This window comes from Dipodomys spectabilis, unplaced genomic scaffold, assembly GCF_019054845.1.
Source record: "Dipodomys spectabilis isolate Male_0828 unplaced genomic scaffold, ASM1905484v1 ptg000096l, whole genome shotgun sequence".
In the NCBI taxonomy this organism is placed as follows: domain Eukaryota; kingdom Metazoa; phylum Chordata; class Mammalia; order Rodentia; family Heteromyidae; genus Dipodomys; species Dipodomys spectabilis.
The window spans coordinates 2673639-2698000 of record NW_024870773.1 but is presented as its reverse complement, the minus strand read 5'-3'; the positions used below and the strand labels follow the sequence as shown (position 1 = coordinate 2698000).

Genomic DNA, 24362 nt, shown 5'->3' with positions numbered 1-24362 from the left:
AGACCTTGATGAAAACTTCAAGACCTCACAGAAATAAATGTTAAGAAGCCAGGCACCAGTGGCTCACATCTGTAATTCTAGCTTCTTAGGAGGCTGAGAACTGAGGATCATGGTTCAAAGCCAAAAAAGTCCTCAAGACCCTGTCTCTAAACCAGCAAAAAGCAGGGCTAGAGACATGAAAGTTCAAGTGAGTAGACCATCAGCTGAGCAAGCCCTAAATTCAAACTCTAGCACTACCAAAAAAGAAAAAGAAATACAGGGAATCCAGCCTAAATGGAGATATGGTACAGTGGGGGATTAAAAAGAGCCAGTTTTATAAAGACATCAATCCTCTAGAATTATTCAGTAAATCCAACACAGCTTAACAAAACTCAAAAATGAAATGTTCAAATAGTGCATATAAAAAGAAAATAGGCGAGAAAAGGGAAAAAGAAGTGGGCATGGAGAGACTGGCCCTGCCAAATATGAAAGTATAACACAAAACGAGTAAGGTGAAATAGAGGAAGGCTCAGGCACAAGCCAACACAGCAGAGTGGCAGACACCTCCCAGGTCTCGGGGAGGGGTGGAAAGAACTAGCTGGAGTTGCACTTTTCTGGTTTTGTATTCAGCTTTAGTGATTTCTATTTCACCTTCATCATTCTTTTTTTGTAGTACTGAAGTTTGAACTCCGGACTTTGTATCTGCTAGGCTAGCACTCTACCACTTGAACTGTTTCTCTAGCTCTGCCTATTACTGGTTATTTTGGAGATGGAGTCTAGCAACCTTTTCTATATAGGCCGGCCTCTAACCACAATCCTCTGGAACTCAGCCTCCTGAGTAGCTAGCATTATAGGTGTGAGCCACCAGTTCCCAGCTTCTTCCTTTATTCTGCTAGAGGTGAGTTTACTGCAGCTGCCCTTTTCCAGAATTACGGATCCGAAACCTTTTTTCCTAGTAAAGATTCCTATGTGATAAAAATTTTTTCCACACTACTTTATCACTGCCCACAAATACTAAATTTATGATGTAACTTCATTTCACTTTGGAACATTTTCTAATTTCTTTTGAGACTTTTTCTTGTCAACTCATGAATATGTTATTTCCAAATAACATTACCAGTTACTGGTTTCTACTTTAATTCCGTCATGGTCAGAAACATACCTGATCTGCCTGCCTTCGATGACTTGAGCTTGTTAAGGTCTACGCAGCAGGGTGTGGTCCGGCCTCTGACAACAGTGCTCACACGAAGCCTGTTTCCAGGTGTGCCTGATGATTCGTCCTGACTCCCCTCCGTGTATTTTGCAGTCTTGGTCTTCATTTCAGAAGCCATGTCAGCTGGCCCACAGGGCTGCTGTTCCTGTTGAAACCCCACCCATTGCTGGCAGGGAACATTTGCTCAGCTCTGCCTATGGACAGGACACTCACACACCAGAGGTCCTGGAAAGGCCCCCGCATCTGTGTCCTGAAGTCAAACAGGGTGATCCGAGGTGCGCATTCTTGGTAAACTCACCCCCTACTTTTCTCTTGTTTTTGTTTTTTTGGTCCAGTCATGGGGCCTGAACTCAGGGCCTGGGCGCTGTCCCTCAGCTCTTCAGCTCAAGGCTAGCGCTCTACCACTTGAGCCACAGCGCCACTTCCGGCTTTTTTCTTTTTGCTTATGTGGTATTGAGGAATCGAACCCAGGGCCTCAGGCATGCAAGGCAAGCGCTCTACCACTGAGCCACCTTTCCAGCCCCCCTACTTTTCTCTTGAGTTAGGGTCTTGGTAACTTTACCCAGGATGGCATTCAACTTGGTATCCTCTCTGGCTCTTAAGTAGCTGGGATTATAGACATATGCCACCAAGCTTGGCTGTGAACTGACACTTCTTAATATACAATAATCCCAATTCACCAAGAAAGCATTCAATAGAAGGTTGATATATTTGCATTTTGGCTTATCTTGGTTCCATATTTTGCTTCTCTGCCTTCCTTTAACTGCAGTCTTTTTGAGTTGAGCTTTTACTTCTTTTTTTGTGCTGGTCTTAGGGCTTAGACTCAGACCCGGGTGCTATCCCTGAACTTCTTTTTGCTTAAGGTTAGCACTCTATCACTTGAGCCACAGCTCCACTTCCATTTTTTGGTTTTGGAGGTAAATGACTCATGGACTTTCGACTTTCCTGTCTAGCCTGGCTTTGAATCATGATCCTCAGATCCTAGCCTCCTGAACTGCTAGGATTATGGGTATGAGCCACTGGTGTTCAACTAGGTAGAACATTTTTATATAATGATTCTGACTATATATTTTTGTACATTGCTTTGAAGGAGAAATTTATACTTAAAACCAGCAAATTTTATCATGTTAATTGAAACATGGAAACACTGCCACCAAGTGGATTTCTCTACCCACTCCCTTTCTGTGAAAACTATCATTACATCAACACATTGAAATCACTATCAATGTTATGTGTTGTTTTTTTTTTCTTTCAACCACAATATGTTTTAAAGAACTCAAAAGCCAGGTATTACTGGCTCTTATCTGTAATTCTAGGTACTCAGGGTGCAGGTCTGAGGAATGAGGTTCAAAGCCAACCCAGACAGACAAATCCTAGAGACTCTCATCTCCAAGTAACCAGCAAAAAGCCAGAAGTGAAGCTGTGTCTCAAGTGGTAGAGCACCAGCCTTGAGCAAAAAAGCCAAGAAAGAACTGGAGGCATTAGGCTCAGTCCCCAGTGCTGACTTGTGTACACACACGTACACACACACACACACACACACACACAGAATAATCCATTTACTGACCCAGACAGCTACAGCTTCTTCTTTTTCTCCCTAATTTCCCCATGTCCTGTGTCTGCTCTTTTCCTCACATCTCAATAAATTCCTGTAGCAATTTCTGAGGAGTTGTTCTTCCTCTTTAACTAAGCTTAGTTTCCCTTCATTTAAAGCTCTTTATCTTGCCTTTGTTCCAGTGCTGGGGCTTGAACTCAGAGCCAAGGCGCTGGCCCTTAGCTTCTTCCCTCAAGCCACCGCTTTACAACTTGAGCCACATTTTCACTTCCAGCTTTTTGCAGGCTAATTGGAGATGAGGGTCTCATGGATTTTTGTGCCTGGACTGGCTTTGAACTGTGATCCTCAGACCTCAGGCTCCCCCCCCTTTTTGCCCCTCCCCCCCAGTAGCTAGGACTGCAGGCCTGAGGCATCAATACCTGGCTTTCATTGACTACAAAAGCAGATGTGCCAGGTAATCCTGGCACACCTGTAATCCTTGCTAATCAAGAGGCTGAGATTTGAGGACTGTGGTTCAAAGCCAGCCCAGGCAGGAAGGTCTTTGAGACTCTTATCTCCAATTAACTACCAGAAAACCAGAAGTGGAGCTGTGGCTCAAGTGGTAGAGCACTAGCCTTGAGCAAAAGGGCTCAGGGACAGCACCCAGGCCCTGAGTTCAAGGCCCACAACTGGCAAACAACAACAAAAACATAGATGTATTCAGAAATTTTGCAGGTCACCAAGCACAAGCTGTCTTAAAAACTAAAAATACTCATTTCTTCTCCTTCACTTCAGTCCAACAGATGTATGGGGGCATTCTTCGTTCAATAACCTACTACTAATTTTTATCTAAAAATAGAAAAACATTTTTAGGGCTACTTGTTTTTAATTAAGAACTGAAAACCAAATTTAAAAGAGACCCTTATGTAGTATATATTTTAAATGTCACTGGATTATTAATTTTAGGCTTTTCCATCCTGAAAGGCAATTTTAAACTATCTCGCTGTCTTGCAATTTGTCCCAGGAATCAGGAACATGGTTACAACCACATTAGCTCCTTGAATAAGAAAAAGAGTTTGTTAGTAAAACAGAGTTGTTTCAACTTTAAGTTTTCATAGGGTATAATCTTCACCTTTAAAAAAAACAAAAAGGGAAGGAAAAGATACCCTAGGGAGTAAGGGCTGACAAGAAAAGTGAGTGACAACTTGTTCATACTGATTTATTCATTGCACATGCACATTAAATTTCTTCTAAAATCTTGTTCATTTGTCCTCAATTTAATTAAAGAGGAGGAAAAAGTAGCCAGTGTTGCCGTCTCTGTGTGTCTCTGTCTGGAGTTTTTGGTGGAAAAGGCCTAGCTGCTCGGTCTGAAGAAGTCAGCATCCTGGCTTCTGGCCAGCTGGGGCCTGTGCCTCCCACTCATCTTTCTGAGACTGTCAGATGCAACCTGACATCGAGTTAAATGGAAAGAACAGACTTACGAGTCCTGGCTTTGCATGAGTAATTCTCACAATCCTATCCATCCCACCCGTTCATGGGAACTTCAGGACCTGCAATAATTAAAGATGGTTAACACTAAGATTCACCAGAATCATTAACAAGGTTGTGTTGGACAACATAGAGAATTTCCTCTTTTTTAATATACATTTCAGTGATTAGGAAAGCTCTCCACATAAAAGAGACTATACAAAACTATGCAAATATCTTTAAATATTTTTTTAAAAAACATTATTCTTCAAAATGCATTTCCAAAGCTTAATACAGTTACAATTTTATATGGAATGAAACCAGTTTGTGTTCTAAGAAGTGATTATTGACCTGTAAGACACAGAATAAAAACACCAAGGAAATGTTCAACCTGGTGTCTAACACCAGATTTTCATCCAACATCTTCAAGTCAGAGCTGGCAAAGGGCAGCTCTCTATATGCAAAAGCATGTAACACTCATCCTTCTAGAAGAGTCTTCTCTGCAGGATAGAGAAGAATGCCTGACTGAGGGAAGCCTGTATTCTCTAAGACCCTAAAGGCAAGTGCACTAAAGAGTGAACCACTGTTTAAGTACATCTGTCCCACCAGCTAGCCAGGAATCAAGTGGTAAAGTAGACAGCCTAACATACAAACATCCATCATCACTGAACTTGCAGTACACTCTGCAGAGAAATCAGGTGGCCATGCCTGTAACCCAGAACCTCTTCCTGACAGGCAACAACTTCAACTCATTAAATGTAATTTCAGATTACAAATTCTAAACGTCATTGCCAGCTGTTGAAAAAGAGGCAGGTGTCCACAGGGAGTGTATGGCAAGCAAAAGACCAGACTAACAAGTAGCTGACTACCTCATATGTTCTAAACACAAATATTGCAATTAAAAAAAGTTGAAACTCTGACTCAAAAGAAACCTCGTTAGTATTCTAACCCACTGAACTTACTTAACTCACCAGAATGTATTTAAACTATTAAACTACCACATAAATGCCTAGATGATCATTTAAAGGGAAAGTAACCCTTGCCTTGCCCAGATATTACAATCTACACAGAAAGTGATGCAATCTGAAAAATAAATACATTGCTTAATTTTTAGTAGCTACCAAAGTTCTAGTCTCATTACAAATGGAATCAATTATAGTAATGAAAACCATTTTTCACTTGATACTCCTTTGCAAAGAAAACTACATATAGTTAAGTAAAAAATAAAATAAAATAGAGCCCTGTGCTGCAGGATGGAATAATCCCACAAACAATGGGATGTGGCAAGGCTCAGAACCTGATGAGAGGGGCTCTGCTACACTAAAGGAGATGTCTGTCAAGACGCATCTGTAGCCATTTAAGGGCATTTGGTGTATCTTAAAAGATAAAGATGTTTTAAAATTCTTACAAGAATATCAGATTAGAGACTTGTCTTTGTAAGTAACTGAATGTCTATGGCTTTGACTCTCTCCCTACTACTGAGGTAGGTGACCGATATTCACCAAAATAAAATGACCTTCTGAAAATTCCCTAAGAAAAGCCTTGCATGTTCAGTGTTTCTTCAAACCACTGGTTTCATTTAATAGTTCTCGTTTTCCTTTCTCTTCTGTCATGAGCACATTCTAGAACAAGCAGTTCCTAGGCCCTTGCTGAGTAACAACGCATGTACTCCGTCATCCACGGGTTCTCGGTGGAGACCTTCACCTTCCTGCTCTTGTCCACATCCACGGAGTGAGCACGCTGCCTTTGAGCAGCCAGTTTCCTTTTCTCCACCTGTCTTCTGTTCTTGGCTCTTAATGCTGATTCGTGAATCTAAAGAAAGTTTGAAAATCAAGTTTAATAGCTTAAGTATCTTTATATGAGCTCAAGACCACCTGCAATGAAGCCAGACACCTACCGCCAGGTTCCTGAGACAGACGGGAGTCCTACTTCTCCATCTGCAGGTCTGTATAGAATATCCCATGGGGATCACACTTCACGCTACAGCTCACCTATTACTAGAGTTTCTGGCAAAACTGAGCAGCATAAAATGAAATGTTACATAGAAATGGTATGCAACTAATTTGCTTCTGGAGTTGGCTCTAGAAAACTTAACAGTGCTCCACATTACAAACAAGAGAAACATAAAACAGTACACTAAGTACACAAGAGAGTTTACTGTCGTTTATATCTGACAGGATAAATCTTGTTATGCTAGCCCTGGTGATTTGTCAGGTCCTTTGTTAAGAACCTCCTTGTCTCAAATTTCACTCCAAATAACACCATCTGCTGGGCCCAGAATCTGCTAGGTGAAATTTCTGGCTTTGTTTGTTTTTGCTCAGTGGGTTCCTTCGTGTGGTATTTAAAGGGAATTCATGGTGTGCAGCATCTCTCTCTGCCACGCAGAAAGACGTCTCTGATGGCTATTGGGCAATCACACAGACACGTCAACACCGCAAGCATCAAGGACATGGTTACCAAAGTAGAGGAGACCGGAGATGTCTCCAGAGACTGGGAGCCACAGCCAGGCTGTGCAGCTCGGTGCCCTGTGCCCCAGAAACCAGAGAGCCATAGTGGCACCCACCACCCTTCTCTGGCTCATCTCTAACTACCAGCCTCGCCCCTTGTCCAGGTGACTGTGATTACCGAATCTCCTGCTGAGAACCAAGTGCTGGTTGGAGCTTCTCTGGCCCCCAGGCCATCTCAACCCCATGGCTCACAGCCCACTCTCCCCCAACCATGGCACCCAGTTCCCCTCCCCCAGCTCCCCCGCCTGTAGGGGCAACGCTAGCAACACCCCAGTCGACTCCTCTCTTCCAAGGCAGACGCACCTCGTTCACAGAGGCAGACGCACAGACATTGTGGGTCTTCTGATTCCCTGTATCCATCTGTTTCTCTCCCCAGCCATAAAGAGCAAATGGGTGCTTGTTTTCCTTTATTTGACTTGATGACCTCTGCGGACTTCTGACTGATTTCTTATTCTCTAGAGCAAATAAGGCACTTGGTTGCTGTCCAGGCTTGATGCTGGAGGGCAACTTGTCAGATGTGTCTTTTGTTATGGGTTCTGGTTTGTCAGATGTATCTTTTGTTCTGGGTTCTGGTTCTGGTTTTCCTTCTCCATCTTTCACCAGTAGTGCTTTTAAAAAAAGAGGATAAAACAAGATGAAAATACTTTAAAATTGGGTTTCCATATAACTACTTTATCTGGGTTAAAAAAATAATGCTACATCAAGTCAGCAACATTTTTATCTATATAGCTCACCTCACTTGAAGCAGACATAAAGAAATCCACTTGTCCTACTTTAGAGTTAACAACAAGGCGCCAATTGGACCAAGCCAATTCCAATGCAACCAAGATTGTTGTCCTCTGAGACCCATCTTGATGACCCTGAAGAGCCCCGCAGCCTAGGGGTCTTCCTACCCTGCCCCCGAGGTAACTCAACCATTACCAGGCCAGCTGCATGGGCAGAAAAGCTAATGTTGTTTTCAGGTTAGACACTCAACATCTCGGGGGCAGTCGACAGTCCCTGATTCTGCCAATGCTGTTCTGCTCTACCAAGAGCCAGTGGCCACTCTGGATATAAAACCCTGCTGCAATGGGAGCCGTCTCCATGGCTTCTCCCCCAGGTGCCAGCTCTGCACCTCTAAAGTGAAAAGAGAGAGAGAGAGATGTCGGGACACAGTGATTCTTCACCAGTCTGCACAGCCCAAATTCTGTCCGCAAAGCTGGCGAAATGATGGAAAATGGGGTAAGGCGGGATCCCGGCCTGAGGTGAGCATCAGGAATAAAGGACACCCTCCAAAGTCTCTCACATTTTCCTGTTACCTTTTGGGATTCTTTCCATCCAGTTATTAAAATACTGTGTAATAAAACATGACATTTTGTATTAACCATGGGAGAGTCTACTGAGAGGCACACTGGAGAGAGTTCCATTTGAGCTGCCCATCATCCAAGAGTCCTCCGGGCCGTCTTCCCCCAGCTACCACAGAACCTGGGTCTTCCTGGTGCCGCCACATGCATGGCAAGCACAGACTCTCACCCTGCAACCTTTGGCTATGGAGCCTGCGTGCCCCTCCCCCCCCCCTCGCCAGCAGAGCAGACTCCAGGTAGACAGTTCCGCAGGACCGCACCTGGCCACGGGACACCTTTAGGTTTCCCTGCCCTGGTTTCAACTCTACCAAACATCTCCCTTGTTGCCAAGCAGCTAAAGAATAATGATCCAGTCTGATCCTGTGCCCAGCTCTGTAAACCCCGCCATAGAACCATGTGGGGCTGACAGGAGGTGCCAAGTTCCACTTCTCTTTAAAAATCTCGAGCTTCACTCTGTGCTGTGTCTACACCCTCTCCTCTCCTTCCCTCTCCTGTCCCCTCCTGTCCCCTCCCCGGCCTTCTCCTCTCCTCTCCCCTTCTGTCCCCTCCCCTCCTCCTCTAATCTCTTCTCCTTGTCTCTCCTCAGGAAGAGGAAAAAACAGACCCTTAGAGTTTAGGTTAAAAGGTAAGGAGGAGGCCAAGGAAGATCTATGCAGTTACAGTGCTAAGAATGAGGAAGATGACAGATCAGTTCCTTGATCCTTTCCCTCCTCTTCCTCTCCCTTTCTAAGTGTTTGGCCTAGATCTCCGGGAAGATGCCAAGAGAGGGTCATAATAATTCTGTTTAAAAGATAAGCTGAGAATCCAGGTGCCAGTGGCTCAGTCATAGCTCCTTGGGAGGCTGAGATCTGAGGATAGGCATTTAAAGCCAGCCTGAGCAAGAAAGTCTCTGAGCCACTTATCTCCAACTAACCACCAAATAGCCAAAAACGGAGCTGTGGTTCAAGTGTTAAAATGCCAACCTTGAGTGAAAGAGCTAAAGGATGGCACTCAGGCCCTGAGTTCAAGCCCAAGTACCTGAACAAAAATAAGAGACAAGGGTAGGGCTGGCCGGGAAGAGCAGAGAAAGTGCCAGAAAGGGGAAATAGCTCACTGAAACGCAAAGAGGGAAGTAGGGATAACAGTTCAAAATGACAGACACACAGCATCTAAAGGTGAGAGTCCCAAGTGGGTAGCATGAGGAAAACAGACTTTCTGTGCTAAACTCAAGAAATGGTAGAAAATCACTAACCAATGTTAAGCCGGGAGGTGGCACAGTCCTATTCGTATCTTAGGAATGAGGCTGTAGTTACACGTGTGAGGACTGGGTTGCATCAGAGAGTAAGTAGGCCTGAGACCAGTCAAGAGAAGCCAGCACCATCCTGGTGGCTAGGCCATGTGGAAGAAAGCAGGTCCACTGAGGCTGCAGGTGCTGATGGCCCTGGGCCACTGCAGGGCAGACACTCTCAGCCCCGTGAGGGAAATGGGTAGCAAGGGTACTTTTAATGAGCCTGCCCAAGATCAGACATCCGAGCAACACTGTGTGAGACTGAGAAGCAAGATCAGCTGACATGGTATGGACACACCAGGGAGCCGGGAGGACCAAGGGCTCCCACGGGGTTTTGAGTGGATGGTCCAGTGCATCCGCACGGATAGAAAGGCCCCTCGACGGTGAAGAAAGGTGCCGGGCAGAACAGACCTACAGAGCGGACACTGCTGGACACGGACTGCTGGACATGGACAGATTGTGGCTTGGGAGAGATGATGCTGGAGATGAGGGTGGCCAGAGTGGGTGGGTACAGAGGCTCCTGGTATGAACAGGGTCACCAGAAGAAATGTGGAACCAGAAGCAAGAAGGGCACACTCAGACATGGAGCTTACTGTTATTTAATGTGCAGGCAGAGAACTTGAGAGGAGAATGGAAGGAAAAATGGCAAGAAAAGTTGAAAAATAACCAGAAGAGAGGATAAGGACAGAGGTGTGAGAGAAGTAAAGCACCATCACTGGTGCAAACACCATGGAAAAATTAGTGTGGTGGGGGCAGACAGAGGGTTATGTGAGTGCAAGAAGGGGAGATGGGGCAGGGACCAGGCCACCAAAGGCTGAGCAGAAAAGAGTGGGACCTTGGGTCCTGGTCACAAGGAACCCACTGTCCTAGCAAGTGCCACAAGAAGTGGCCCCTGGCTGATGGTCCACAAGCACTGGCACAAGGACCTGTGATCTCTTCCGGGATCTCAGATTCCCAAATGAAACAGCAAATAACATTCCGTCATAATTACCAGTGTGCCATAGATGCCAGGCACACAAGACAAAAGGAAACAAGGGAGGAGGAGCAGCTGGAACAACAGACTCAAGATCCCAAAATTATCACCTGCATATTATGAAAGACGGACTGGAGATCCTGAAATTATCCTCTACATACTATGAAAGGATTGTGCTTATACTCTGTACTTAAGGAAAAAAGCATGCTTGAAAATCTGTACCAGGAGACAAAAAGAAAAAAACAAAACAAAAAGAGAGGTAGAATATATCATTACTGTAATTTTAATATTGATGAAACTCTTAAGATAGTGCCTAGTACATGCTAATTATAACTAAATATATGTTTTTAAAATTCTACTTGAAAGAATGAAGTTTAAACACATTCTCAATACACAGTGTTCCACACCAGTTAGGGGGAAAGACCATATTGCCTCTTCCAGTAAGAGTAAATATTAAAATAAAAAAGTTTCAGCCTTGATTTAGAATGACACTATCCAATATAAGCTGCTAACCACACATGACTATTGTATGTAAATCCAAGTAGATAAAAAAAAAAAAAATGCCAGGTACCAGTGGCTCACACCTATAATCCTAGCTACTCAGGAGGCTGAGATCTGAGGATAAAGGTTCAAAGCCAGCACTGGGCAGAAAAGCCTGTGAGACGCTTATCTCCAATTAACAATGAAAAAAGTCTGATGTGAAACTGTGGCTCAAGTGACAGAGTAGAAAAGCTCAGGAACAGCACTCAGACCAAGTCCAATCCCCAGGACTGGCACCAAAAAAAAAAAGTAAACAATGCCTACAGGCACATGCCTATTTTCCCAGTATTTGGGAGGCAAAGGTAGGGGATTTCAAGCAAGGGCAGCAAGAAAACAGTCTAAAAAACACACACACACATAGAACAAGGGGCATAGCTCAAGTAATAGACTGCCTAGCAGGCATAAGGCCCTGAGTTCAAACCTGAGTAGCGCCAATCCATCAATCAATCAACCAAGTGAGAAAATAAGAGAATCATAAGAGAATCCACCCCTCAGTTCTGCTGAGTAAGCCCCTGAGTGGTACAAACAGAGAATACATATCACCTCAACAAGTCTTATTACTTTTTTTAAATATGTAAGCCAAGTCAAGAAACTTGACCTAAGGGTCTATACAAAACAAGTGGAGACAACGGAATATTATGCAGCCATTAGAAAGGACAAAATAACGGCATTTGCAGGGAAATGGATGAAACTAGAAGAAATCATGTTGAGCAAGGTAAGCCAAGAGCAAAGAGACAAATGGCACATGGTCTCCCTGATAAGTGGATGTTAAATCCAAAATGTTAGGTGATACGACAAAGTTAACAAGACTTGAGAAACAAAGGACTTCCACTCATCTGGTCAAATCACTACTAAATAACCCCCTGCTGCTGGATCACACATATAGTATATATGTGCACACCGGAGGGAAACAAGGAAGACGACACAGAACTAGAGGGAATCAGGGAAAAACATACAACAGCAGGACCCATCAGCTGCATTGGACATTGATCAAAATGAACTAAGCAACTCAATGGCAGCAATGGGAGGGAGGGAACAAGTGGGAAAGAGGGAGCATCTGATGCTATGCAAAACAAAAAATATGTACATATCACCCAATGTGGAAGAAATAACTGTATTGCAAAGCTCATAGAACTCATAAATGTTATAGACTGTGATAGACAATTTGCTCCATGAAAGTTAGAATGTCTTTGTGACTTTAAGCATCACTATTCCACAATACTGTGAAATTGGTGAAATTATGTAATCACTTAACCACAATAAAAAAATTTGAAAAAAAATCTAGTAAAATGTGAACAGCAGACTAAATAAAAAAAGTAAAAAGCTGGGTGCCAGTGGCTCACGCCTGTAATCCTAGCTACTCAGGAGGCTGAGATCTGAGGATCACGATTCAAAGCCAGCCCAGGCAGGAAAGACCATGAGACTCCTATCTCCAATAAACCACTAGAAAAACCGGAAGTGGCACTGTAGCTCAAGTGGTAGAGCACTCGCCTTGAGCTGAAGAGCTGAGGGACAGCGCCCAGGCCCAGACTTCAAGCCCCATGACCTACAAAAATAAATAAATAAATAAATAAAAATAAAAAAGTGGAGAATGTGTACTCTCATCAAACCTAAGTGAAATATTTACAAGACTTTCCATTTCCAGACACATAAAGCAAATTTTAACCCATTTACACAATTGAAATGATCTAGACTGTATTCTCTGATCACAGGATAATTAAGATACAATTTTTTATAATAACTTTTAAATATCTCTTGCAGGTGGGTATGAGAGTTCAGGTAGTCCCTATCACCCAGAAGGCTGAGAGGCTAAAGCAGAGGGATCACCAGTGCAAGGTCAGCCTGGGCTGTATAATAAGACTATGCCCCCCCCCTCCAAAAAAATACTCTTCTTTTTATGTGTTTGCTAGTCCTGGGGCTTGAACTAAGGGCCTGGGCACTGTCCCTAAGCTTTTGTACTTAAAGCTAGTGCTATAGCACTTGAGCAACAGCTCTACTTGTGGTTAGTTGGAGATAAGATCATGAATGCTCTCAGAAGAAGAGGTAAAAATGGCAAAGGAACACATAAGGAAATGTTCACCATCCCTGGTTGTGAAGGAAATGCAAATAAAGACAACCCTGAGATACCACCTTACCCCAGTCAGAATGGCCCACATCCTCAAGTCAGCCAACGACAAATGCTGGAGGGGATGTGGAAAAAGAGGAACCCTATTACACTGCTGGTGGGAATGTACACTTATACAACCACTTTGGAAAGCAGTCTGGAGGGTCCTCAGAAAGCTAAATATTGACCTCCCTTATGACCCAGTCATACCACTTGTAGGCATCTATCCTGAACAACAGGAACCAGTATACAAGGACACATGCACCTCCATGTTTATTGCAGCACTGTTCACAATAGCTAGGATATGGAAACAACCCAGATGTCCCACCACAGATGAATGGATCCAAAAATTGTGGTATCTATACACAATGGAATATTTTGCAGCCATTAGAAAGGACAAAATAATGGCATTTGCAGGGAACTGGATGGAGCTAGAAGAAATGTTGAGCGAGGTAAGCCAAGTACAAAGAGACAAATGGCACATGGTCTTCATGATAAGTGGATGTTAAATCCAAAATGTTAGGTGATACGACAAAACTAACAGGACTTAAGAAACAAAGGACTTCCACTCATCTTGTCAAATCACTACTAAATAACCCCATGCTTCCGATCACATGTATGGTATATATGTGCACACCGGAGGGAAACCAGGAGGACGACAGAACTAGAGGGAATCAGGGAAAAACATACAACAGCAGGACCCATCAGCTGCACTGGACATTGACCAAAATGAACTAAGCAACTCAATGGCAGCGATGGGAGGGAGGGAACAAGTGGGAAAGAGGCTACAGCTGATGCTATGCAAAACAGAAGAAATGTACATATCACCCAATGTGGTAAAAATAACTATCGCAAAGCTCATAGAACTCATAAATGTTATAGACTGTGATAGACAATTTGCTCCATGAAAGTTAGAATGTGTTTGTGACTTTAACTAAGCATCACTATCCCACAATACTGTGAAATTTGGGAATTATGTAACCACTTAATCACAATAAAAAAATTTTTAAAAAAAGATCATGAATGCTTCCTACCTGGGTTGGCTTTGAACTGCAAGTCTCAGATCGCAGATCTCAGAGTAGCTGTGATTATAGGTGTAAGCCACTGGCACCCGGCCCACTCTTCCATTTTTGACACCGACACATTTCTAAATAATTATGGGTCAAAACCTAAATGTAATGATTGTAAAAAATCAGGGAGACACAGTGCTAGAAATTGTATACATTTAAAAAGTAAAAATGAGAAAGGCATTAGTGGCTCACCCTTGTAATCCTAGCTACTCAGGAGGCTGAGATTTAAGGATCACAGTACATGGTCAGCTTGGGCAGAAAAGTCTATGAGGCTCTTATTTTCAATAAATACTCAGAAAAAGGCAGAAGTAGCACTGTGGCTAAGTGATAGAACACTAGCCTTCAGAACAAAGAGGCTCAGGGACAGCACCCAAGGCCCTGAGTTCAAGCCCCAGGACTGGAAAAATAAAAGGTTAAAATGACAAATTTATTGTATATATTTTACCACAAGTAAAAAAATGTCTAAACTAATGAGGACTGAAGGTATCCCTTCCTTAGTTTTGATCTTATGGACACAATGTTTCCAAAATTACCCTCTGCACTAAAAATTTTCAGCAGCAGGATACTAACAAAGGTTTTTGATACATAGCTTTTTTTTTTTTAAATATAGCGGGGCACCAGCGGCTCACGTCTGTAATACTAGCTACTCAGGTCTGTAATCCTAATTACTCAGGAGGCTGAGATCTGAGGATCACAGTTCAAAGTCAGCCTGGGCAGGAAAGTCCCTGAGACTCTAATCTCTAATTAACCACCAGAAAACCAGAAGTGGTGCTGCAGCTCAAGTGGTCGAGTGCTTGCCTTGAGCTGAAGATCTGAGGGACAGCACCCAGGCCTAGAATTCAAGCCCCATGACCGACAAACAAAAAAAAATTAAAAAATATAAATGTTTCCTTATCTGAGTACTATACATAAACATAAATCTTCAATTTTTGCAACTTCTAAAATCATAGCAGAAATTAGAAAATATGTTAAAATGCATAAAAATATTACATGACAACGTAGTATACATGTATGGAAATGCCATGGTGAAATCTCCCTTGTACAACCAATATATGCTAATAAAACCATCTTAATAAATACAAAATGTTACGACAAAATTTGCATGATGCAGCTAAACCCACTATATCAAAAAAAGAGAGGCGTGGAAAAAAATTGGTGGTACGTATCCATCTCAAAAAGCATTAATGAACAGAACTAGTAAGAAAGAAATAAAGATCACATAATGATAAAAAGAATCCACGCTGTCAATAGGTAATTTGAGAAAAAGACTAAATGAACTTAAAAATCTCTGGAAGTCTGATGAAGAAAAAAATATAAATAAAGCAGATGGAATAAATAAGCAGATGGGCTAAATAAGTACGGAAAGTATGTTTAGGGTCTCTCTGTCCCCACACCCCACTAGGAAAAGATGCAAAACTGCAAGGACAAATGACAAGGAGACAATGACACGCAAAGGCGTCAATAAAATACAGGAAGCAGATGAGGATGCTGTACTGAGGCCAAGAGAAGCCTGGTTTCCCGGATCACCAGGCTCAGATGAAGCTGAGCCTGGGAGGAGTGAGAGACACAGACCCCTCAAAAGCTGTGGGGTGGGTAGTTTGCCAAAGGTCCATCCCAACCAGCCCCCAGCCCAGTGCCCTCTGCAGCAAATGCGGACACACCTCTGCTGAGAACTGAGGTCATGTCTTCCCCTCCGGATCTGCAGACATCTCTAACTCCCAGACAGACACAGGAGGGGCCTCGTGCTGTCTGACCGGCAGAGAGCTCCCTGTGAGGCGATGGGCCCTGGCCAGCTCCAGCTGGGCACACAGTGGGTACACGGAGAGGCTGTACAGGTCAAGCTCAGCAACAGCCCAGCTTGGTCAGGAGCAGAAGCCTCCCTAACAAGGCAGCAGCAGCACCAGTCAGACAAGGAGTCCCGGGGCAGGAGCCAGCTTCCAGCACGGGACCCAAAGCACTCCGGAGGTGGGAGGCACTGTGAGCCACAGTGGTTAGGTAGCCAATAGGGCTTCTTGGGAACTCCTTCCTCTAATCCATGGGCCACTGCCCTCCCTCTCTGAAGGCTGGCTGCTGGAGGGGCCTGTACTTGGGACCCCAGGAGGACTAGGCAACACTTTCAGAACACAGCAGGGCTCCTGATAAGGAGGGCAAGCTCTTCAGGGTACTCCCCTTGCTCTCAGCATGTGGTATCCTGGCTTATGCCCTGGATGAGTCAGGAGGCACCATCTGGGGAAGGGCACACAAAACACATTAGGATTAACGACGACTACCCAGAAAAACAGCAGGGCGACCACACAGGTCCCCAAGGGCACCTTGGAGCTCCTCTCTTAAGTGTGAGCAGACAGGCTAGGAGCAAACACTTACGTACATTTCTTTTGTTTTTAAGAAGGAAAGGAGAACTATGTCTCTGGAAATCTGCCAGGCCAGTTGGCAGAAATGTCCAAGGGACTCCATCTCCTTAGAGGAAGAATGAACATGGAAGTGCATGCCTATAATGCCAGCAATAAGGTCCAGAAGCCTAAAGTAGGTGGGTCAAGACTTGGGCATGACCAGGCAAGAAGTGAGACTCTATCTTAAAAATAACTAGCAAAATCCTGGAGGCTGATCTCCCAGTACCATGAAAGAAAGGAAGAAAGAAAAGGAAGGAAAGAGGGAGAAAGAGATGGAAATTGAAAAGGAAAAATTAGAAAATTGGAGGAGATATTTACAACCTCAACAGTCAATATGAATTGTGAAATAAAAAGGGAAAGGAATAGAAGATGAACCATACATCAGAGCAGAGGCTAGCTCTCAGAAAGTCTGCTAGACTTTTTTTTTTTTTTTTTTGGCCTGTCTGGGGCTTGAACTCAGACTGGGCACTGTCCCTGGGTTCCTTTGCTTAAGGCTAGCACTCCACTATTTGAGTCACAGTGCTACTTCTAGCTTTTTCTGTGATTAACTGGAAATAAGAGTCTCAAGGACTTTCCTGCCTGGGCTGGCTCGGAACCTTGATCTTCTCAGCCTTCTGAGTAGCTAAGATGACAGGTATCAGCTACCTGCACTGGGCTGTAAGACTCTTGCTTCCAATTAACCACCAGAAAGCCAGAAGCAGAGCTATAGCTCAAATGGGTAGAACATTAGCCTTAAGCAAAAAGGCTCAAGGACAATGCCTAGGCCCCAAGTTCAAGCCCCAAAACTGGCACAAAATAAGAAGCAAGCAGGCAAGAAATCCAATTTGAAAATGGTCAACTGATCTAAATATCTAGGTTAACTGACCTAAGTATCTCTCAAAAATAACAACATGAGAAGCTCAACATCCCATAATCAGGGAAATGCAAACCCAAAATACAACATCACTTCCTTCCAGTTAGAAAAATTTATTGCCAAAAAAGCAAGAGATGGCAAGTACTACTAGGAGTGAGGCAAAGACAGACCCGGAACACGAGTACGGCCATGATGGAGGACAGTGGGGAAGTCCCTTCTTGCCAAATTAAAGTACTTAAGATGTTAAAATATATACATATATAAAATGTTTACAATATATAAGCATGAATGTGTTATTTGTATTTTATGTAAATATATAAACCAATATTAGGAAGAAAGGAGGCCGGGAGGAGGTAAAGGGAGGCAGAGAGACCCAGAAAACAATGTTTTATATTTCTATTTTCTATCTACACATATTTACATCATAAATGTATTTATATAAATAAATATTAACCACCAGAAAACTTGAACTGGTGCTGTAGCTCAAAGGGGTAGAGCACTAGTCTTGAGCAAAAAGAGCTCAGGGACAGTGCCCAGGCCCCAAGTTCAAGCTCCAGGACTGCCAAAAACAAAAAACAAAAAAACTAGAACTACCATACAACCCAGCAACCCCATTGCTGAGTATTTATATCTGAAGGAATGAAATCCACATGTCAAACACATGAACTCCCATGCTCACTGAAACACTATTCATAACAGTCAAGAGACAGAAACAACTTCTGTCCACCAATAGACTGATGGCTACAGAAAATGGAATACAATGGAATATTAATCAGCCACACCAGGAAGAAATCCTGTCCTACTGACATGGATGGAACTGGAGGTTGTCACATTAAGTGAAATACGCCGGGCACAGAAAGACAAATGTTGCACAATCTCACTCATACTTGAGCTCTAAAATAGTTTGTCTCATAGACATTAACAGTAGAACGTGGTTACCAGAGATTCGGGGCAGTAGTGGGAAGGGAATAATAGGAAAAAGTTGGTCAGTGGGAAGGAACTAAATTACAAATAGAATAAGAAGTTCTGGGGTGCCATTGTACAGTAGAGTGTCTACAAATAAAATACACTACAGCCGGGTGCCCGTGGCTCACGCCTGTAATCCCAGCTACTCAGGAGGCTGACATCCAAGGATCGTGGTTGAAAGCCAGCCCAAGCAGGAAAGTCCATGAGACTCTCATCTCCAATGAACCACCAGAAAACCGGAAGTGGCGCTGTGGCTCAAGTGGTCCAGAGCTCACCCTGAGCTAAAGAGCTCCGGGACAGCACCCAGGCCCAGAGTTCAAGCACCATGATGGACAAAAACAAAACAAAACTACAACTACAACTACAACAACAAAAACAAACCATGAGTTTGAGTGCTGGGACCCACTGAGTGACCAGCAGGGTGGAGAAAAACCAGGCATAGATGGATTTCAGACACAGGGGAAAAGAGTAGATTCCAACAACCCCGAGAGAACTCATCATCCACGAAGGACAAGAACCAGAAACCCTGACACACGGGAACCACTCCACCAGATGCCTCAGACATGGTGACTTTTGACCCAAGATTCCACACCTAGCAACAAACTCACAAATTGAAAGGGTGGAATAAAACCATTTTTTGACAAAGGTCTCAGAAACGCGGCCTCTTGGCCTTCCTTTCTTAACCATCTGGAAGAGAGCTCCATTAGGGAGGGTGTAAATAGGGAGAAATGTCACAGCTGGGTCGCCCACCTGAGAAGTCAGAAGCAGGGAAGAGCATGGCCAAGGATCCTCCCGGAGCACCCAGCAAGCAGCCAGGGCAGACCCAGGCAGGTCAGAGGGGGGTGAAGATGGGAATGGAAATGATAGGGAGCCATAGGCTGTTGCCTTTTCAAGAAAGAAACTGGAATCATGATGCGAAATATAGCTGGCTTTGAGCAAAAATCTCCATAGGCTTGCTGTGCTGAACAGTCTGGTCTGACTACTGAGATGGAGTGGAGATAGGCTGTGTGTATGTGTAGCAGAGTAAAAATGATTAAATTCAAGAGACAATGCTAAAAACTGGAAGCGGGGGGAAGCTAGGTATTGGTGGCCCATGCCTATAGTCCTAGTTACTTAGCAGGCTGAAATCTGAGGATCATGGTTCAAAGCCAGCCTGGACAATTAATTTCAGGAGACTCATTTCTGATCAACCAGAAAGAAATGGAGGTGTGGCTCAGGTGGTAGAGCACTAGCAGGGAACAAAAAAAGCCAAGGTGAGCACAAGAGGCCCTGAGTTCAAGTTCCAGTACTAGCACAAAGGATCATTTGAGCCTGTAAGTCCCAAGTAAACCCAAGGAGAGAGGGAGACAGGGAGAGGAGAGAGAGGACAAGAGGGGATTGGGTTAGGGGAGAGGGGTGAGGAAAGAAGGGATGGGGACAGGGACTGGGGAGAGGAGAAAAGGGATGGGGACACAGGATAGGGGAGAGGGAAGAGAAGAGAGGGGCTGGGGACAGGGGACAGGGGGCAGGGGAGAGGGGACCAGGAGTTGGGAACAAGCACTCAACAAGCTGGACGGGGAGCATGGGAAGTGCGGTGCCCTGCGGGAGAGGCCCAGGCTCTATAGGTTCAGAGCTACAGGATTCCGTGTGTGAAATGGCAGTCAGAACATGCTCCACAGCCATCTGCTCTAGGGTGTACACATCCACTTGAAAACGCTGTCTCGTCCATGCGGGAAATAACCACGGGTGCTGGAGCACGGGAGTCATGCTTTCCCTTGAAGCAGAAATCCTGATGGAGAAACTGGATCTGCGGGGAGAATCCGGATCTGTGGGGAGGATCCGCATCTCCACAAAAGCCAAGCATCAGGACCCAGCAGGTGCATTCTTGCGTGTGGTGACGCGTTCTCTGCACGGTGGGCACCCGGGGAGACGCGTTCTCTGCACGGAGAACACCCAGGGTGACGCGTTCTCAGCACGGCCGGCACCCTGGGTGACGCGTTCTCTGCACGGTGGACGCTCAGGGTGACGCGTTCTCTGCACGGTGGACGCTCGGGGTGACACGTTCTCTGCACGGTGGACGCTCGGGGTGACGCATTCTCTGCATGGTGGACGCTCGGGGTTACACGTTCTCTGCACGGTGGACGCTCAGGGTGACGCGTTCTCTGCACGGTGGACGCTCGGGGTGATGCGTTCTCTGCACGGTGGACGCTCGGGGTGACGCGTTCTCTGCACGGTGGATGCTCGGGGTGACACGTTCTCTGCACGGAGAACGCTCGGGGTGACGCGTTCTCTGCACGGTGGACGCTCGGGGTGACGCGTTCTCTGCACGGTGGACGCTCGGGGTGACGTGTTCTCTGCACGGTGGACGCTCGGGGTGACGCTTCTCTGCACGTTGGACGCTCGGGGTGACGAGCTCTCTGCACGGAGGACACCCGGGGTGAGGCGTTCTCTGCACGGAGGACGCTCGGGGTGACGCGTTCTCTGCACGGAGGACGCTCGGGGTGACGCGTTCTCTGCATGGAGGACACCCCGGGGTGACGCGTTCTCTGCACGGTGGATGCTCGGGGTGACGCGTTCTCTGCATGGAGGACACCCCGGGGTGACGCGTTCTCTGCACGGTGGATGCTCGGGGTGACGCGTTCTCTGCACGGTGGATGCTTGGGGTGACGCCTTCCCTGCATGCAGGCACCCGGGGCCTCGGTCTGGGCGTTGACCGCTCGTAATACCCCGCGGGTCACTGACGTCCAGCGTCAGGAGTCAGCCGGGAACCTTCGGTGACAGGGCTGAGGGCGGCGGTGCAAAGGGCGGCAAGCAACCCCGTGACATGCCCAGCTTCTGTTTCCCCGATGGTCGCCAGTGTTGGCGGAGAAAGCGCTTGCGCCCCGCCCGTGGCTGCACATCTCCGGGCTCTCAACACAGAGTGCCTGTCCGGGGCTCTCCGCACCAGCCAGGGACGCCCGGTGCAGGGCGGGAAGGGGTTGGTCGGGGCCCGGGCCTGAAGCGGGCAGGTGCGGGGCGGGACCGCGGGCACGGGGTGGGCAGGCTCAGCTCCCGCACACGCATCCCAGGGGTGGCGCGGCGGCCCCGGACGCACACGGGGAGCCGCGGAGCCAGGACGGCGGCGCCTGCGGGGCCTCTGGGCTCGGGTCTCCTCCAGGCTGGAGAGCTGCTCCCATCACGGGACGCGGAGCGGGATGGCGGCTCGCCAGGCCGGTGGCGGGCGCAGGGGACCCGTGCCGCCGAGACCGGGGAGGACGGGGCCTCGCCGCCCGGGGGCAGTTCGCCCACCGGCAGACGGAACAAAACACCGGGAAGCGCCGCCTACCGGCAACGCGGGGGCGGCCGACGACGCCAGCGGCGCGCGCAGCCCCCGCTCAGCCCCGGCTCTCCGGGCAGACCCGCGCCCACCCCGCGCCCCGGGGAGACCCTGCGCGCCCCGGCGGCCCCCGCACCGCCCCCACGCGCCCCGGACAGACCCCACGCAGCCCACGCGCCCCGAACAGACCCCACGCAGCCCACGCGCCCCGAACAGACCCCACGCAGCCCACGCGCCCTGGACAAACCCCACGCAGTCCCCCCGCGCCCCGGCAGACCCCACGCAGCCCACGCGCCCCGGACAGACCCCACGCAGCCCACGCGCCCCGGACAAACCCCAGGCAGTCCCCCCGCGCCCCGAACAGATCCCACGCAGTCCCCCCGCGCCCCGGCAGACCCTACGCAGTCCCCGCACCCCGGCAGACCCCACGCAATCCTCGCGCGCCCCAGTAGACCCCGCGCAACCCATCAGACCCCATGTAGCCCCCGCGCTCCCTGGCAGACCCCCTCGCCCACGCCGCGCGGACCCCCGCGCCCTCCGGCCCGTACCTGACTGCGCCGCGTTAGGCTCGCCCGTGACTCGGGGGTCCCCGGCCTCCGCGTCCCGCCGCTCCGGCTCCTCCTGCCCCGCAGGCTCTGCAGGCTCGGCGGACGCGCACGGGGGCGCGGGGCTGGCCGAGGCCGGGCTGGACGAGGCCGAGCTGTCGGAGGAGCTACTCGGGCCCCAGGCGTCCCAGAGCCAGGGCGCGTGCGCCTGCTCCAGCAGCCGGCGCCCCAGGCGGTAGCGCCGCAGCTCGCGGTAGCAGGCCGCGAACTCGTCCCAGCGCGGCTCCCGGTAGCGTTTCATGTACTCGCTCTTGATACCGCTGCCTGGGGACATGGCGACGCCGGCGCCCGCTCCGCACCGCCGCCCGCGGGACCTCACGACACAGAGGCCCGGCCCGCCGCGCCGTTCAAACCCGGAGCCCCGCCCGGGCGGGGTGGGCGGGGCGGGGGCGGGGGCGGAGGTGGGGGCGGGCGGGGTCCGGGCTGACGGGAGGGCGCGGGACGGGCGGGGTCCGGGTGACGGGGGCGGCGGCGGTGGGCGGGGTCCGGGTGACGGGGGCGGGGGGGCGGGGGGGCGGGTGACGGCGCGAGGGAGACGGGGGCAGGCAGGGTCCGGGTGACCGGGCCGGCGGAAGCGCGCCGCGGCCTTCGGGTCCACGCTCGGAGCTGCGGGAACGCCACCCGGCGGCGGCCGACCGCGCGCGGCTCCTGCGGGGAGGGCGGAGGCTTCCTGGGACCCAGGCTGAGCCGGAACTAGGCGAAGGCCCCGCCCCGCACAGATGCCGCCCCGCCGTCAGCCGGGCGCGGGCACGGCCGGGCACGGCCAGGCCCGGGCCGCCAGCGTCCTTCCGCGGGAACATGGGGAGACCTCCGGGCCCGGGGAGCCGCGGGCCTCCACCTGCTGCCGATCTCCCCTCTGTTTACAGCGGGTCCGCGTCTGTTCGGATGTCGATCATTCCCCAACACCGCGGCCGCGGCGTGGACGGCGCCGAGCCCCCGCCCGGAGGCCGGCCCGGTGCCTCGGGCGGACCAGACGGACCGGAAGGGAAGGAGCGCGGCGTATCCGCCGGGGCCCCGGGGCGGGGGCGAGCGGGCCGCCGGCCTCAGGCTCTGCACCACAGCCACCGACTGATCAATCGTGTGCACGGAAGTGCACAGCCGGACTTCCGGGAAGCCTGGCCTGGCCTCCAGCCTGGACTTCTGCCACACGACTGGAAATACCAGCCGTAGCCTCTCTGCGTGCAGACGTCTGGCTGTGTCCATGCACATGTCCAGCTATCTCCATGCAGATGTCCAGCTGTGTCCATGCACATGTCCAGCCACTAAAGTTCCCTGTGACCTTCCGAAACGAGGGTGTTCCGTGGGGAATTCTCCCTCCGGGAACACCCGCACTGAACACTAGGGCTCTGTCCAGGAAGGACTTCCTCCCTCCCAGGGGACCCTGGGCCTTCCCCCCCTCCCCCGCCCTGAGGCCTTTTTCTGAGCCCCCCCTCCCCCCCACCTTCATCCTTCCCTTCCCCTTCTGCTTCCCTTCTGTTCCATTTCCTTTTTCTTCCTCCTTCCTTCTGCCTGGCTCCCTGTCCAGGCCTTCTTCTCAACCCCCTTCTCTCCTCCTCCTCTCCCTCCTCCCTAGGCCTCTTGGCAGGTATCTCTGCCTCCTTCGGAAAAGACCCCCCTTCCTTGATGTTCCCACTCTTGGAACTATTAAAATTCTCTCCAATTACCTTGACTGTTAGATAATATGCTATCAACTGAAGAACAGTGTGATCACCATGGCAATTTGTCAGAACACAGAATGCTCTGCGTGGGGCTGGGAAGGTGGCTCACTGGTAGTGCTTGTCTTGCATGCATGAGGCCCTGGCAGAAAAGCTAGAAGTGGCGCTGTGGCTCAAGTGGTAGAGCACTGGCCTTGAGCTGAAGAGCTGAGGAACAGCACCCAGGCCAAGAGTTCAAGCCCCACAACGAATGCTCTGCATGTGTCAAACGCCTGCTTGAAGAGCCAGCCCAGGTGCAAGCTTGCAGCCCTCCTTGGCAGTGGATTGCTGCTGTAAGCATGAGCCCCTGCTGAGCCTGGTCCTGGCTGCGTGTACTTCTGAGGAAAATGCTCCATCTACCTGCCAGATCAGGATGTTAACCTTCCTGTGGGCTTTGTGCTTACCATGAAAGGATAGCCATTTCACTGTCCATCTGGTTAGGCAGCATAGAAGATCTAAGCCACTCCAGCTATCCCCAGAGGATCCAGCCTCCAACTCTATTGGGAGCAAGAGAATAGTTCTCATGGAGGATTGCCTGAGGGACAGAACCTGCTTCATTGTG

At 48.6% G+C, this 24362-nt stretch overlaps 1 protein-coding gene across 1 annotated transcript; it reads right to left on the bottom strand.

The window, feature by feature from the left end:
- Positions 1–4346: 4346 nt before the first annotated feature.
- On the bottom strand, positions 4347–22445 carry LOC122113130 (centriole, cilia and spindle associated protein). The gene is made up of 3 exons (XM_042686078.1): positions 22050–22445; positions 7004–7308; positions 4347–6005 (listed from the first exon to the last, which is right to left on the bottom strand). The coding sequence occupies exons 1-3, from the start codon at positions 22378–22380 to the stop codon at positions 5832–5834; spliced, it is 810 nt and encodes a 269-aa protein (XP_042542012.1). The 5' UTR covers positions 22381–22445; the 3' UTR covers positions 4347–5831.
- Between the last annotated feature and the right edge of the window lie 1917 nt (positions 22446–24362).

Coding starts and splice junctions, on each gene's coding strand:
- LOC122113130 (XM_042686078.1), bottom strand. CDS start 22,380: ATGTCCCCAGGCAGCGGTATCAAGAGCGAGTACATGAAACGCTACCGG. Junction 7,309..22,049: donor GCCTAACGCGGCGCAGTCAG/GTACGGGCCGGA, acceptor TTTTTTTAAAAG/CACTACTGGTGAAAGATGGA. Junction 6,006..7,003: donor CGTCTGCCTCTGTGAACGAG/GTGCGTCTGCCT, acceptor AACTTTCTTTAG/ATTCACGAATCAGCATTAAG.